General features: G+C 43.9%; 1 protein-coding gene across 9 annotated transcripts in view; it reads left to right on the top strand.

Annotated features, from left to right (window-relative positions):
* ZNF423 (zinc finger protein 423) overlaps positions 1-17,714 on the top strand; it is a 281,397-nt gene that overhangs the window by 86,007 nt on the left and 177,676 nt on the right. For 8 of the 9 annotated variants that reach the window (XM_064386378.1, XM_064386384.1, XM_064386379.1 and 5 more), the window contains one exon: positions 10,724-10,783. In XM_064386378.1, coding sequence (XP_064242448.1) covers positions 10,724-10,783 — 60 coding nt within the window. Of the gene's footprint in view, positions 1-3,895; positions 3,985-10,723; positions 10,784-17,714 lie in introns of those variants that run through there. The other variant, XM_064386386.1, reaches the window with a different exon arrangement.

The raw sequence follows: 17,714 nt of genomic DNA on the forward strand, positions 1-17,714 counted from the left end.
TTAAAATGGCTGGTCAGGAAAAGCCTCCTCTCTTTTCCTTTTTCTGTGCTACCTACACTGCAAACATAGTTGACTAGTGAAACAACTTCCAAGTTTGAAGGATTTGCAGTAAAAACTGGTGTATTTTTTTAGGCTGAGGTGTGGAAATCTGGTCAAAGACTTCTTTTTAGCTGTGATTAATAGCCCTGGGTGCTGAATGGGGTATTTGTGGAGGGAGTGTGATGCTAAACAAAGTGTTTGGTACAGCTGCTCTGCTCCTGCTGGAGCTCTCTGCAGCTGGGATGAGGGCTTTAGGCATAATGTAGTAAAACCTGCCTTGAAGAATTATGAAGTAAGAGACAAAATCTTGTGTAAGACTAGGGCTGGTTGTGTGCTTTACAATTTCATCAGTGCCCCTCAAGGTAGTTGCTTGCTGTTTAAGTATTTTTTTGTTCTTTTTATCATATTTGCAAGTGTGAATTTTTCATCAGTATTAAACTCTCTACCTCAAACCTACATCTGAAAATTGGGGTTCCCTGCCATCTGGAACTGCTCAGATCCTGTGAAATGGGAGATGTTGCATTGGTTTCTATTGGGTCTGGATGAAATCAACAGTGGAAAAATATCTGTGAAGTGGAACTTGATTTATGGTGATGATATGAGCTGGAGAGCTGACATCAGCTCCTTGTCAAAGGGAAAGGAAAAGGCTACTTGCTGTCCATGGCAGTAGGGTCTGAAGGGATGTGGCTCTTGGTCTAGCCACAGCAGGTGGGACAGTGTTGTTTTTGTGAGTTTTTTATTACAGAACTGCACGTGGTTGGATGGATTTGACTAAGCAGAATGTGGAAGGGTGATCTCCTTTAGCAGCATTGGGGAGCTGCCTGCAGTCGAGGCAGGGTGTGCTCAGTCTGCTGGTGTACCCAAATCTCTATGCACTTTACCAGAACAAGAGGTGGTGTAAGGAGTTGTGGCCCCACTGCTCATCTGCAGATCCTAGTTATGTACTTCCATTCTTCCTGGGTTTGTTTCCTGTTTCTATACATGTAGATTATTTTCAGAACATTCCCCTTTCTTTGTGTCATTACGTGTGTTAGATGTTAACCTTTCATCATTCTTATTAGGTGTCTGAATACAGAGCCAGCACAGGTACTTTTATTAGGTGTCCTGCTAATAAAGAAACTTTATAGCCCTAATGTAAAAATGGTGCTCTTCCCCATCTTTCCCCTGCCTTTTATTTTCTTTTTTTCTTCCCCAGAGAAGTAAAGTTTGCAATAAATCTGACTTGGTGAGACCCTGAATTCTCTGTGCAAAGCCCAGTATTTGAATTTCATGGAGCTTTGACTTGATTTTGAAACTTCATTTCATTGTAGCCCTTTTACTATGTTCAGGAAACAGGCAAGGCCTTTCTGGCATCCCTTTGGCCAGTGCCATCCCCTCCAGCTGAACTCTGCCATGTGCACCTTGTCTCTGCCAGCTGCAAGTCTTGGGTCTGCTTCTTCCAACACACAGCCCCATGTGTTTGCAAACATTGTTTTGGGTGGTACCTGAGGTTTGTGTGTCTTCACTCGGTGTCTGTGCTCAGAAGTGCATAGGGGGCAGCTGGGCCTTCACAGAGCTTCTAAACCTGAAGTTTGGAGGAAGGTATAAGATATTGCAATTATTTGAGTAACACCTTTAGGTGGGCTGACCCACCTCTGGTCTGTTACTTGCATCATCACCATCATCTTGTCTTTGGGTAAGCTCAGCCAACTTTTGGCATTTCTAGCAGATCAAAGGATCACTTCATAATTTGCAAATTTGACTCATGGATTTGAAGCCTTGGCCATGAATTGTAGAGGTGTTAATCTTCCCTTTCTCTACTTTTCTTGCTTTGCTTTGGTAGGGTTTCAGTGCATAAACATTTCTGTATCATCCAGTTGTATTACAAATGGAACAAGAATATTTAAACCCTTGCTTTCTGAAGTAAAATCTGTGATTTTATGAGCAATTGGAGATTGCTGGATTCACCTGTTTTGTTTCATTTGAGCTTTAAAGTGCCTGCTTACTCACAGTAGATCTATTTTTGAAAGAAGGTGCAGACACTATGGTGACAGTTGCCTTAGAAATGCGTGTAACAATGCAGAGAGGAGGGTGCCCACTGGCAGCCGGTGCTTCGTGTCCCTCTCCACAGGAACTGGCCACCCTGTGCCCCATCTCCTCGTGTATGTCACCACCCCTGCCTGTGTGTGGTGTGGGCTGGGGCTCAGCCCAGCTGGGGCAGGTGAGGGCAGGGACTCTGGGTGCTCCCATCCATTTCCAGTGGAGCTCATGGCAGATGATGGGTCTGGGGGTGCCGGATGTCAGTGGGACATCTGTGCCAGGCAGCAATGGGCCATCAGCAGGATGGGTTCCTGGAGCTGGGTAGGGTGCACTCCACCAGTCTCATGGCCAGGCAAACTCCAGGCAGAAACAGTGGAAGAAACCTCTACATTCCTGAACATTTCACAGATTAAGTACCATGTATTGCCATTAAAAGAAAAAAAAAATCCACCCTGTCCTTTGGGGATTAACATTTGATGGCAAGCTATAAGAACCGTCAGTGAGAGTATTGATCCCAAATGTGTTATGGGGTGTCTGTAGGCCCAGTTTTAAGAAACTACAAGCTTAATGTATTGCATGTATAAGATGTTGATCTTGACTGCAACGTGAAACATTGACTGCATTTTATTACACCTAACCCTCGTATTTATTTACATAATAGATTTGGATGGGAAATATCTGTCTCCAGTGAAGTATGTGAATTAGAAACACAAAAACTAAATATGAGCACTGGGAATAAATACATCCTGGCTTGTGAGTCAGGTGTGCAGTCTGTGGGAAGGGCTGTGATTAGCCATTATGTATGTCCTACAGTCTTTCTCGTCTCACCGAGATGAGATTTTTATTTACAAGGCTCCCTTTCTCTGGCTGCAGTTCCATTAAGTTCTGCTGTAGCGTTGGAAGAGGCAGGCCCGTTAGCTGCACACAGATTTACTGTGCGAGTTTAAGCTAATGGATACTTATCAGGCAGGCTGTATTTGGTGATCGTCCATCATTTGCTCATTAAACAGTGTATCTAAGTGATTCTCATTTCCTCCCTGCCATGTCTGGAAAGGAGGAAACTAGACACATTACGATGGAATATTAATGTCCTGGAGGATTTAGCCACCCATAATTAGATCTCCTTTGCATAAACCTGCTAGTGCTACCTTATTTTGTTGTTTGTCTTGTTCTCCTTAATCACCTTCACATCTTTTTCTGTTCCTAACGATCTTTTTTCAGTTTCCCTTTGTAATTCTGTCCCATTTGTCTCATCCGTCTTCCTTTTTTTTCCTTTTTTTTTTTTCCTTTCTTTTTTTTCCTTTTCCTTGACCTAGTGAGCACAGCAGTCTGGGTTTCCCCACTCCTCCCTCCTTCACACAAAAAGGCTGACTTTGCCAGCAAAACCCACAGTCTCTGCCAAGCCCTATTACTGACTTTGGAGAAAAGCAGCTAGAGAACTTGTGCAAATTTAGGCTCTGAACTAGCTAAATAAGCCATGTCAGTAAACCCTCTTGTCTTATTCCCTGGCCTGCTGGCTCATGAAAGGACTAATACATAACGGTCCTATTTAAGGTGGAAAAAACCCTTGCTGGCCAAGGGCCACCAATGGCTGGATCAGCTGCTCACTCAGGAGAGAACGGGGAGGTGGCTCCGGAGCTGTGAGCGATTGTGCCAAGGACCATGCCCGGTTCCCATGGGGGATCCCAGGGCTCGGGCATGGGCAAGGAATGCACCATTGCCTCACTGGGGATGCCCTGCTGTCCCAGTGCTCCTTCCCACCGACCAGGGCCAAGCATTACTGAAGCTGAATGGAAATGATCACACAAACAAAATGCCTTGTAAACATGGGGAGACCTGAGAGGAATCCTCTCGTGAAGTTGAACTTCCAAAGGGAGTGAGTTGGCTCAAGTGGCTGCTATAAAGCACACCCACAGCTTCTGCCAGGTACCTTTTTGCTCCCCTGAATGTTGGTACGAAGGCACCAGGGGGGTTTCCCTTTCCTTTCTAGCTGCAAGGTACTGTAAATGCGTCGGGATACACTCACAGGCATCTATTCTCAGCTGCCTGGCAAAGCCCCTCGAAACTTCCTATTTTCCTGCTGAATGTGAAGGTTTCTCTGTGCACAATGGCGGGAGAAAGCCCCAGCTGCTGACAAAGAGGGGCAGCCCGGCTCCTGGGGGAGGCGATGCCTGGCTCGGGGCCGGCTCTGCGCCCTGCAGCGCTCCCGGGCAGCGGCTGCAGCTCTGCCGCAGCGCCGCTGCATTCATAACAAATGGGGCTGCTTCTCGTGCTGCTACTTCCCCCCTGCCGCAGGTTTTTGTGTTTTGCAGACTCTCGTCTCACCGATATGATGGGGAATCTTATCAGGGAGCATCTAAGGAGGAGAGAGGGGGAAAGCCTTACAGCAGACTGGGAGGTGATGTGAACAGGAAGGGTTGGCTGGCATCTGCTCAGAGTAGCCATTTCCCAACCTTTACCACCGCTAGTTGTGGTGGCTGTGCAGGGCTGACCCTCTCTGGGCAGCAGGCTCCGTGGAGCAGATAGCCTGATACCTCTCCTCTTTCAGTTTGAGGTATCAGCCTGTCTGCACCTTTCCAAAGATGGGCTCTAGATACACGCGGAAAACACCAGGCTATTTAAAGTGTAAAGGTTGTAACACCCTTTGTGCTCCTGCCATGCCAAGCAGCTGGAAAGTGACTGCTTTACAATCCCCAATCCACAAAGTTTTGAGCATCCTCAGCTCCCTTTGACTTTGTGGAAATGGAAGCTGCTCTGCATTTTGCAGGATTAAGAGCACTGTATCAAATCCCAGGCTGCCAGTGCTGTGGGATGAGTCGCGGCACACGAATGGTGGTCGGATGGGGCTATTCTGTGTCCTGTGCTGATTTGGGAGCATGTAATTGCCTGTGATGGGAGGGATGGAGCGAAGGCTGGGTAGGACAGCACAGAGTTGTGTGTCTGAAAGTGGCAAAGGAGCTTGAAGATTAGAGAAGATCACGGAGCTCCTGCATGCGAGTACTGATAGCTAGGGCAGGAAAAGATGTGATTAATGTGTGACTGGCTTACAATGCGGCTTGGTGCTGGAGTATTTCTCTAGAGGGAAAGCTGTGAGTCTTGACACGTACATTACAGCTAATACACAGGCATCAGTGAGACTTCCCTGGCTTTAGCTGAGAGTTCCGTCACCAACAAAATCCTCCAAGCTAAAAAAGTGGCACCGCATTTTGTGCATTCAATGTATTTTGTACCTGCTGTTTTCTAAGGTTGCTGGCAGGTGAGGGAGTGGCCCTGATCCTGAATGCAGTGCTTGGTAACAGCCTTGATTCGGGAAAGTTCCCCCCTCAGCTGTGGGATGTGCTTCTAACCCATTCGATTTCTCAGTAGTTCCTCACGCTCTCACGTTCCTGACGTTTTCGTTAGTGAACTATGGTGTTTTTATATTATGGGAAGTGTTAAACTGGTCCTTGTGGTCCTTGAAGCCTGTGTAATAGGATAAGGGAGCATACACATGCCATCTGAATTACTGAGGGGCTGTTGCTCACTTGTAAAGCTTGATTGCATCTAGAAATCAACATTTGGTGCAGAAGCATCTTACTTTGATAAGGTTAACTTCTTTCCTGGGAGTGATAAAGTGTTAAATAAGCACTGTGACTGTGAATGGAGTTCAGGTAATGGTAGCCCCATAAATAGATGTTCTCACTCTTAGGGGAATGGATGTTGAATCCTTTCAGAAGTTTCTCTGAGCACAAAGAACTGAAATCTTTGAGCCTGCAGCACTCGTGACCTAGCAATTAAATAAGCATCCTTGGAGAACATCTGAGACAAGCGGGCAAAATGCAAATATTTGGCATGTGCAGGAGTGCTGTATTGTGATGTTGCCATTGCACACAGTTCTTCCCTATGTCGGCTGTGTGCTTATTCTGGCTCTTGCATTTGGGCCCCACAGTCAGCTGGAGCAGAACAGAGGTCTTGTCCAGGTATGACAGCAGGGAGTCCTCCTGTGCTGGGGCAGAGCAGGGAGGGGAGGCAGATGTGTCCTTCCACTGCCAGCAATGACATCCCTGTGCCAGGCCTCAGGTGGGCAGTCCACAAACTGAACCATCTTTTGAGCTGACTAACAATAAGAATTTCCATGCTGCCAGATCAAGGCTATTCTCAAGTCAAACTCAGCCTTCCTGAAGGGTGTCAGCTTCAGAGATATCCTCAGATTTCAGCAAAGACACAGATGTTGTAGCAGGCACACACTTTGGTGAGATTCCTGTAACTATCTCATGATCATCACCCTGAAGGATGTAGCTTAAAAAGTCTGTTTTTATTTGCAGTATTTTATCTCAGTGTGCTGGCAAATACTATGCATCATTTACAAAAGAGAAGAAAAATAAGTTAATGCTTCAAAAATAGAAATAGAGTGCTGTGAGTGTTGATATCAAGGTGTAGTACTAGACTTTGAAACTTTTTCTTGCCCATTTTTTAAAATGAACTACATAGTGATTTTGGCACAAAGAGTCGTGTGTACCCTCTCTATTGGTCAGTGTGCTGCACTGGGAGCGTTGTGCCAAAGATGCCTGGAGTTGAATGGAATCAAACTTTTGTCCTCTTGCTGTATTGTCTCTGTATTACTGAAAAAGTAAAAATATGCATTTTCAAAGCATTTTAAACTGATCATTCTAATGGAGAGAGCAGATAGAGACCAGAGTAAGAGTGTACTTGCATAGCAAATTCTGTGTTCCAACCATGTGCAGGCATGCCATGTAAATTGGGCAGAAAACAGGCTGAGTTTGTGAAAGAAAATGGGAAGAATCCAATCCAGCAAAAAACCAAGTGAAGTGCATCTGTGAACATTCTGCCCACAGCTTAACACCAGTGATTTTGTGTGTCTTCATTTTCAGTGCCTGGTATGAAATGCCTCCAAAATTTCAGGAAAAGCAAAGCCGTCACCCTCTTGTCACCAGGATTCATGAAAAGTAGTTAAAATTGGTACAAGATCTTCAGTTGGTTTGGACGATCAGAGTTATCACTCTTGAATGGTGCTGCTGTTCCCTGTGGTTTTCCCAAGCTGCAGAGTGTTTATGCACGTGGGTGGCTCCTGCCCATGCTAAACATCAGCTTTGTGGACTTGGGTGTCCACACATTCAGAGTGATTAACTAGCACAGATAGAAGTGTCTAGTCCTTGACTTGGGTAGTTATGTCTAGCATGTCTCAGAAAATGTATTTTCCTGCTAACGAAATGGGAATTATTCTTACTCTGCAGTGTGTTTTGAGAGTGATTGTGTTGAATGCTTTGTACCTCTTCCCTGTTACTTACCACAAGTTAAGTAACAGCATCTACACAGTGAGTGTTGATACACATGGTCACCTGAGCCAACCTAGGTTTCAAGGAATGATGACAAAAATTGAGAAACTGAAAATTCAGCTTAAGTGAATCATTCTCTGGCTAATATTATGGACTAAGAGTGGTTTTGACTTTGTTCTCAGTAGTGAGACATGGAAATCCCTTCACAGCCATAGTGACCAAATCTGTTCTGGGTCCACTGTGCCCTGCCAGGGAGGACTTGCCAAGTCCTAAGGCAGTCCCCAGGGGGCCTGTCCCCACATGGGGTCTGTGGGACTCCTCTGCCCTCTGTGAACAGCATCATGTCCCCAGATCTCCAGCCAGCCTGGGGAGCCTCTTCCTGCTTCCCTATGGCTCCAGCAATAGACATATGCAACTGAGAGCAAATTTCAGCTGCAAATGCTTGGCTGTTAAGTTGACTTTAGGAAGAAGAAAACATTATATTTCCTTCTGATTTCCCTGGCTTCTGCTCACTGCCGAGGTTGAGGAAAAGCCACCAGTGACACCACTTTGAATGCTTAAATAACCATTTAATCCAGAAGATTAGGCAGCCACAGAGGAACCTCACAGCGCTTGGCTTATGCCCATTCTGGAGAGGGAGCAGAAGCACATGGAGTTTAGTGTCCCTTGCAATTACACTTGCTGTCTATGACAAAGCCTGATCACCTCTTTTTAGCTTCAGCTTCACAGACACCATTTCCCACCAAACCTTTGGGGCTTCTTAGTGAGTGTATAGATGCAGTCTTTCAGTCGTTCTCTTCTGGATGTGGCTGCTTTTGCTCCTTGTTTCTCTCTGCCCACTGCCTAGCTGGGTGGGTGGATGGATGGGCAGGTGAGGATCAAGTGCTTGAGTCAGTTGATACTGGAATCCCTTTTGGAATAGACTTTGCTGTTACTTTTTCTTATAGTTTAGGCTCTGAAAGATAATGTTTGCTTAAAACAGTTAAAGGAAAATGGAAAAGCAAAAGGAAAGGTGGTGGTAGTGTTGTGAGCAGCAGCTGCAGGGTGATGTGTCTGTGCCTAAGCTCAGGAGGCTCCATCCCACTGGCCTCTTCTTCTATGGATGTGCAGCACTGTCAGCTCTGTGGTGGGTCTGTGCAAATTGAGGGGGAGAACCAGAAACCATGACTGCAATAATATAAAGTGAATTTCAGTGCTATTGCCTCCACGTGAATGTTCTCTGTCCCCTTTTCAGTCATTAGGGAGCAAAGCAAATTAATGCCAACAGAGGCTGATTCAAACCTTTGCCCTCATTTAAGGGATTCCAAAAACCGTGGTTTTGTTACGTGCTGGAGCCAACTGCCCTAGAGCAGCTCAAGGACTGGAGTAGTTTTTGGTGTTTAACCAACATGAAAGTCAGTGTATTGCTAAAATTGGTCAATGACCAGTGCAGATCCACATACCACTCCTTGACTAGGACCAATTTTATCTCTTTTTTGTATTTTTAGCAGACTGGGTTTTTTAAATCTCTCTTTCCAAGACAAAACGTAAAGAAATAAAAAAAGCCTCAGCATAAAAGTAGTAATATAAAAAAACCACTCTCCAAGCAAAACAACTAAAAAGCAGTCAAGGATAAAATAAAATTAAAACATTCCCCTTGTCTGTTTTGAGTAAGGTACATGAATTTCCAACTTGGCTTATTTAGTTTTGGAGCAAAAACCCTCCCAGGTGTATATAGATTTTGATGTTAAAATGAGACATGCATTTGTGTAAGACTGAAATGGTATTTCGGATAACTGCATCCAGAGTTTTTCTATTAAGAGATGGGTCAAAATGGGAACAAGATGGTGGCTTAGAGAGCACAAAATGGTAGGTGAGCCCTCAGGAGGGAGCACACGCCAGCCAAGCTGGCTCTGCCACCGTCAGGGAATAGGACCAATAATGGCTTCAATAAGCTTCTAGCTTTGCCTCTTGTTTTTCCTCTGTCATTCTGGAATTTAATATTATGTGACACGGCCTTTATGCTAACACAGACTCTGAAAAAAGTATAGCCAAGACTCAAGTATGATTTCTCCAAAGAAATGGGTGAATTTCATGCTCCTCCATTAGTAAACACACTGATTTAAGAAAACCAGAGTGGTGCCCTTCTGTGTAGCACACATTTTTTTATGGTTTGGACAAAAAACTACATTTGTCAAGGCACTGCCTATGTAAATTATATTCTCTGTTCCTAATGCCATATGATGTTACCACTAACATCAACTTAATGCCAGAATTCTGCGCTGGACTGGGGGAAAAAATGTGAGGAAAGCATAAAATCAAGACTCTTGTGATGCAAATGTCAGTGGAAATATTCATTGGAGCAGGTTGTCCTGAGCATAGAGAGCTGGTCAACAGGGTTTGTGCTTGTGGCTTTGCAATATGTTTGGATTCCAGTTGCAGAATTCTATAGAATGTGCATTTGAATCCAGCATAACTTAGCTGAAAGGGTAAGCAATTGTTAAGTGTGTGGAGCAAATAATCAGAAAATAAAGACATATAATTTAAATTTGTTTGGTGTCAGGGTGACAGAGTGGGCAGGTGATGATGATAAACTTTCATGATTCAAAAGAAGAATTTCTGCAGTTGCTGCTTTCAAATGCTCAGTCTGTCATTAGTATAACCAGCACTGACTTCAGTACCAGCAGAATCCGGCACTTTTTTGCCTGGCTTGTTGTTGGCTGTTCTCTTAGTTATTTTTAAGCATCAAGTGGCATTTTTATAATTGTTAACAGGCAGAAGGTTTTAGCTATGTCACTTGCAAGTGCTGAGCACTGGCTCTGACAGCCTTCACAGCAACAACAAATTTTAAAAGCAGTTATTTGTGACTGCCATATCACAGAACATGGTTATACATCAAAATAGTATTTTTTAATTCTGAAAAATCCCTGAAGATATCACTGGGTTTTGAATATGGCAGATGTGTTAGTATGTTAGGATGACATAAGTCAGGCAATTTTTCCTTCACAGGACAATTTTTTACTATGATCTGTTGAAACATCCATTTCAAAAACAACCTCTCCATTTACAATGGCGATTTTGCACATGCAGGCTGTGAATGTACAACATTTCAAATACGAATACTTACCAGGAGTGGTGTTTAAGCGTCTATTAAAATTTCACATGAACTTACTGACACCCGTTCAGGAAGAAACTGCGAACACAAATCCCATATTTAGGTTAAAAAGTAGGAAAAATCTCTTTACTAAATTTCCACCTTATGAATTATTTTATAGAAAGCAGTAAGTTCTTTTTCAGCAGTGGAGAAGTCTGTTTTAATACTTAATGTCATAGTGGACCTAGTTTTCTGATGACTTTGCTTTCCAGTTGGTTTGCTTTAGCAATCACAACTTATTTTTGTTCTTTTTCAGTTGAAGAGGGTGAATCTTCAGATTTTGCTTTGACCTGGGACTCGTCAGTGACTCAATCAGGTAAATATTTTAGGTTCTTCTGATTGCAAAAACTGCCAGAAAGCTGCCAGGCTTTTTACAGGAACTGTATTTTGTATGTCACATTCCTGTCTCAAATCCAAGACTACCCACTGCAACACAATTTTTATATCAGTTCCATATGGTCAATAAAATCTATTACACACAGAGACTAATATACTCTTATCCTCCAGAGAGCCATTCTTTCTTCTTGTGGGCACACTGAAACGGGTTGTGATTTCTCCAGTATAACCACTTTGAAGTTTTCTGCAATGGGCACTGTTACACATTCATTCCAATCTAATTACATAAAAGCTGCTTTAATAGGAATTTTAAGCCTCGGTCTCAACTGGAATGTGTGTATTTCTCCTCTTGGAGGAAATTGGAAAGTACTGTCAGGGCTGGAGAATAAAAGTGGTACATCGCCATGGTAGAAAGATTTAAAATTTGAACAAGCTTTTGGTCTGCTTGACAGTGATAAACATGTGTCTGAAGCTTGTTCATCCATGTTAGGTCAATAATCTGAATAAAAAGAGGCTCAAGAAATTGAATAGGTAAATCAAGTTTGTCTGTGAAATATGTATTGATTACACAAGCATTAGGGTGAATGTCAGATTAGTTTGTGTTTAGAGTAACTAGCCACACCTCAGTCACTGTGCCCCATGTAAAAATATTTTGCTGTGTTTTTAACATTTTTAACATCTCATTGACATTGAGATCTTCGTAATATTTTTGATTTTGAAGCCAGTAAGTCTATTTCTCTGCTCTCTCCACTTTGGACTGTGCAATGGTATTCTCTTAAAAGCTCACCAGTGATATGGAAACAGCTGAGCAGTAATATGAAAACCAACAATGGTGTTGCATTCCTGGTTAGATGGGTTTTGTAAGAGTCAGGGGGAGCCTGGCTCCCAGGGGACACTTCCTTACCACAGTGAGCATCTCTCTGGTCTCGAAGGCACAAGCTGCCTTTGCGTGGCACTTTGTGGCCTTTCACATTGTACCCGCTGCGCTCTCAGATGCATCTTCTGGGGCACTGGGTGCATCTTCTCTGGGCACTCTGGCTGTTTGGAGGGGTTTGTTTTCACTAGTCTTGATAGCAAATATTGCTGCTGCTGCTGCAAACCCCCAGCTGTGATGTGGAAGGCCCCTTTGTGCCTGGAGCTAACGGTGCATGAAAAGAGCGCTCGCCAGCTCTCTTGCTTGACCTTCATCTCAAACAGCACTGCAGTGGAGTTACCGGTGTTATCTATCACGAGTCTGGAAGTGTATTAAATTCAAAATAGCCTGTGGTTCAAAACAATGACAAAAAAAAAATTTCTTTGCACAGCAGAATTAATTTGGGGTTGGTATTGGTGACTATGCCATAAGTAAAAGACTGTGAAAGGCTTTTACCAAGTTAGTTGAGTCTCCATTTTTCTTCATTTATTCCCATAATTACAGCTCTCATTCAATACATCGGATGTGGGAGAAAATGTATTGTATGCATGATTTATGGCAGCTTTAGGAAAATGTGTGCTAATTGGGGGGTTTTCTTCTTAAGACGTTTAGGAGCTACAGATGTCAGTCTTGTATGTGTATAAAGATGTGATACCGTATCCTGTCATAGCACACAAGTTGCAGGTTGGAATATGATTGAGGAACTACAGAAAAATTTTAAAAAGCCCAAGTTTGTGGTAGTGTGGCTCTGTGAAGTCACTAGCTCTTGTGTGGTGTGGCTCCACAGCTATATTCAGTAACTGAAACCAGTCCCTCAGTCCCAGTGTGCGAGACTTTCATTATGTTCTTTTATGATCTTCCTGTTTGCATTAGCTTCAGTAGTGTGATGGTGAAGTTCAATAAAGGGTGAAAAAACATGCTTCAATTTCTTGTTTCATGTCCCTTCCTTCCCTGGCCCAAAATGACAAAATTGCCTCCCCTTCCTTAACTCCCCCAAAAGGAAAAAAAACCCCAAAGGCCAAACCTGGGACTTGTTAACTCTGAAACCTTTGCCAGATGTTTCAAATTAACATATTTCTCTCCCTCTTTCTCCTGTATGTGTTTGTACATCTCTCTGTGTGTGCAAACACATACAAAATGACTTCTGAAAAATTCTGTTGGCACTCTGCACAGCTGCTGTGAGCTGGGGGGGTCATGGTCCCAGGGTTGGGTGGTTTGTAGGAACAGCAAGAGCTGTTACAGGTAGAAGGTAAACTTTAAGCTTTTTAAAAATATATAAATATATTTTTCTACTAGTGAAATAACTATATAGGTGCATCTGTGGGGAAAAAAGGGACTTTTGCTGCTATATTCTATTTTGTTCATCTAACCAGTAGAAGCTATTCTGAAAAAAATTTTTGTGACCATGAGTTGAGTCTGCAGTCATGGGTCTTGTCGGGTGGCTCTGATGACCATCTGTGCTTGGTGTGCCAAACACAGGGCTCCAAGCTTGGTGTCTCCTGGGGGAGCTTCTCTGCTCCTGACATGTGCTGAGGGTGCACAACCTGCACAGCCCTGACCACACCATGGTACTGGGCAGGGGCTGTTCATGGGAGCTGCTTAGTGCAGCCCATGGAAACTTGGCTGTGAACACCATGGCAAAAGAAATCCTGTGCTCAGATGAGTCTGTTTGGTGCTGGCTTGGTACAGGACCATCCTTTTTCCTCTGGCAGAGTGTGTGCACAAGTTGCTGTCTCCTCTGGTGTAACTGCTCATTCCTGGTAAAATCTGCCAAGGCAAAACGCTTTGCAAGATTCCAATCCATGGTATAGTTGCACTGAGGAATTTATTCCAGTACTTCAAATACAGCTAGAAATAGCTTAAATTAATTTTTTAAAATAACAACTACTTAAAGGCTGTGCATAATAACCTAGAGAGAGAAGGGGCAGAGGTTGCCCTTGCACCAGGGTGAGTAATCTGAGTATCCACCAGTACTGTTTAACAATGGGCATATAGCAGATTTCCTTCCTCTTCAGGTTTTGTAAACATCTTTTCCTTAATGTAAAAGGAAGAAAAAACCCTTTTCCTTTCCTCCCTTAATCCAAGGACTTAGTTTGTTGTTGAATAGCTGGTCAGGCGTGTTTTGCTGCCTAAGAGGCAGAGATGTTTTGTGTTCCAAAGGAGCAGTGTAGCTGAGTACTTCTTCCCCCTGCTTTCCCCCCCCCACCACCCTTAACACATGTGCAGCCCTTGCAGCCTGCCTGTCTGTCCTTCTCCAAAAGCATCACTGGGGTTGGACTGGGCAGGGCTGCTGGGGGCCGGGCAAGTGCCCACCTCTGCTCTGCAAAAGGGGTTTTGGTTTCTTCGAGGCCAAGACAAAAATAAGGTTCAATACTCACAAAACAAAGGTCCGGTCAGACAATGCTGCATTTCTGTTGCAACACATCACGAGGGTATTTTCTTGAGGAGCAACAAGGGACATTTTAAAGAAGTAAAAAGTCTTACTAAATATATAGAGAATTTAAGGCATTTTAAAGACCTATGAAAGCATTTTATATGGGAGTTGCTGGGGAGTTTCTCATTAGCCTGACTGTGAGGCCCCAGGGAATCTTGGCTGAATTGTCTGGGGCAAACAGAGCAGATTCTGTCTTCTCCTCAGGAGCCTGCAGACCTAAAAGCCTAATTTTTTTTGTGTCTGCTTTTGAGGTAGTTGAAGGTATCTTGTTTTTCTCTGCAGCTACCTTACTGTTACAGTACTGATCAAGAAAGATTTTTGGAAATAGGAAACTGTGGACCATGTCCTGAGTGCTGGGCACAAATGGCACTGGGTATGTTTCTGTGCACAAGTGTTTGCAGAGCGTGGGGGTTCTTTGCAGTGTTTGCAACAGGAAAGGCCTCTCAGTGCCCAACCTTCCATTAGCACATAACATTAGTGTAATTCAATTATAACATTCCAGAAATCATAAAAATAAATTACAGGTTGGTATTCCCTGCTTTCCCCATTAGCTCCAAATTTCCTGTCCCTGCCACCGAGCTCGCAGCAGCAGCTGGGCACACGTGTGAGGGACATGTTAACACAGCACAGCATGGGGAAAAAAACCAAAACACAATATTTTAGGACACAGATATTTGATGTTTTTCTGTTAAGATTTCTCCCCCGTGTTTTTTTTATGCAGTACACCATTTTAGATTTTTAATTGCATTCTGCAATTTCTTTCAAAGTTTCTCTCCTTTCAAGGGAAAGAAAAGGGGAAGCAGCAGCTTTTCAGAAATGAACCACAAAATAAAGGAAAACCATCCTGTGGTCACTCATTTTCCTCTTATGCTTTGCATGGCATCTCCCAGCTATGTAAATCAAAATTTTCACTTGGTATCTCTAGAAGAGCAACATCTTGACACAATTTGGTGACTTTCTTTTTCTGCAGGGCTACCAGAGCCCATGCTGGGGTGTTTTTAATGCTGTCTCTGCTGCTCAGGGCTCGTGTTGCCTGTTCCCTCCTGGCTGTTCCCTCTGTTCTCCTCCCCTTTCAGTCTTCTGATCCTGGTGCTGCATTGTTTGTTCCCACTGTTGAAGGTTTCTGTTCTCCTCTGTTCTATAGAGTTGGGTTTAATTTTGGCTTCTTGGGAAAGCTGGGGTCTCATGAAGAAAACAGAAGCTCACTGCTGCAAGTATTTTTGCCTTAACTTTTTCCCATTTTCTGTTTATGGAGATAAGTAACAGAAAATGTATTCTCCTGCCTCACCTTTCCCCTTGGGGAGACCTGCTTTGTCTACACAGCTGCTTGTCCCCTCAGCTTCTCTCCAGCACCCTGGCCTTGCATGGGCCACTGCCTGGTGCCCAAGAGCAGCAGCCTGCCAGGGCCCCTGTCCCTTGTGGTGTCCCAGTACCCAGAGCTGTCCCTGCCCTCTGCCTGTGGGCATGGGCTGTGTCAGGAGCATTCAGGGAGTTCAGGTGACGGAGACTCCACAGACACCAAATTCCTGTTCTCTATTCCTGCTTGCATTGGATTTTGTCTCGTTTAACATCTAATTGCAGAATGCAGAAAAACACAACATGAAATGCTGGGATGTCTGCTGCTGGGCATTGGAAAGGTCAGTTGCAATTCAGAGGGCATTAGAAACCTGTTATTTTGCAAGTACTCTAAAATTACCTGCCCTGAGTGTCTTCACAAGCTCAGATATCTTCTAGAAGTTGATTTCATTAGTAAATCAGTATGAGAAGATTCTGATTACACTGGGTAAGGATTTACAAAGAAATAAATTTAGCAAAGAACTTAAAAGACCTTGGTAACTTTTTTAGTTGAATATTTTTCAGTATACTGTGAGCTGGTTTGCTTTCTTGTGTTGGTTTAAAAAATGGCATCCTTGTCTCTGCATTGACCTGTGGGATGCAGCCCAGTCAGTATAGTCTGAGATTCTCAAAATTTTAAACATCTGTTCTGGAAGCATCCAGAACCCAGAAAAATGCAAACAAGAAATAAAGTTTGGAATGTTTGCAGCTCAGGTTACTGCATTCCCCACTTATAATAAGTTGAAATTTTACTTTCCTTAGTAATGAGTGGGTTTTTGCAATGTCACATTGTAATGTGTTCTTTTTAGAAGAGGAAATGAAAAGAATTCTCATTTCCTAATAAAATTTATTTTTTAGCATTAATATTTTACAGATAAATACTAATTCATATATATTTATTTAAAGAAAACACTTTTGATAGTGTTTTGTCAAATGGAATATGAAGTAATAGGAAGTACCTGATACTCAGATAATGTGGTAGATGAACATCCTAGATCGATGTAAGATTTTTGTGGCTGGATAATACAAAAAGAAACAAAGCAAGTAATTCTAAACCCTTCCCAGATTCCTCTGTTTGTGGGAGTCAGGGCACAGCTCTGTATCTGCAGGCACGAGGGCTTCCTGTGAGCAAGCCTCTGCTCCCAGCACTCCCGGGCAGTGGATGTGGGGCTGCAGGAGGGAGCTGTTGGCTGGAGTGACAGGGCAGTTCCTGGGGGTCCCTGAGGTCCAGGCAACATCCTGCAGCTGTAGCACCTCCAGGGGAAGGAGCAGTACAAACATGGGATTAGTGTGGCACGGCCCCGACACGTGTGCGTGGTGTGGAGCAGCCGCCCCGCCAAGCTGAGGTTCTCCAGTGGAGCGGCACCGTAGGTGTTCCCCTCTTGTTTGGGGAGGGAATCTCCAGCAAGAAGGAGTGATCTTCAGATGTGAACACAGCATGGGTGTCAGTATTTAAATTAGAAGCACACACCTGTGTATTATGGCCTTTCCTAGAAAATACTTACTATTAAAAATGTTAATTGGGAAAATTATAGCGATAGCACAGAGGAGGAGAATTAATTTCCATGGTACAAGAGGCGAGGAAAGAAAAGCTCGTTTCAAAGTGAGCTGTCAAGTTCTCCCCCTACTCCATCATCCAGACTTTCCCAGGCTTCTTAAAGACAATGTACACAGAAAAGCTGGTCTGCTTAAAGGAAGCTGAGCAAGTGTAGTGCATTGCAGCATGTCAATGTCTAAAGCCATCCATCCTAACTGCTACAGGCTGCAGCTGTAAAAGGGAGGATTCCTGCAGGCTGCAGGGTCACAGCCCCGCCTGGCCTTGTGGACCAGGCCCCAAGGACTGGTGTGCACTGGGATGCCAGCAGTGCATCAGGACTGGTATTGGGCAGCAAGGTTTCAGTCAAGCCCAGGAATACCTCTGGGGTCATCAGGGTAACCTCATCTGAAGTATGTGAGCTTGGTGTATGTGCTGGTGTGGGGCTGCTGTGGGTTTGCAGATGTTCCCATAGGGTTTTCTGGCACACACAAACATGCCACCAGCATGGATGGTTGCATACTGATGTTCTGGGGTGGGCAGGGGCCAACTTCCCCAGGGCTGCATCCCTGTCTTGCCAGCATTTTTCTCCCTCTGACAAATGTACTTTTTATTTAAAGGTGTGCCTGTTGGTACTTTATCTGCTGGGAGATTGTAACACTGTTTCATTTCCTAGCACACTCTGAAAGTCAATC

Source organism: Passer domesticus, chromosome 12, assembly GCF_036417665.1.
Source record: "Passer domesticus isolate bPasDom1 chromosome 12, bPasDom1.hap1, whole genome shotgun sequence".
Lineage (NCBI taxonomy): Eukaryota > Metazoa > Chordata > Aves > Passeriformes > Passeridae > Passer > Passer domesticus.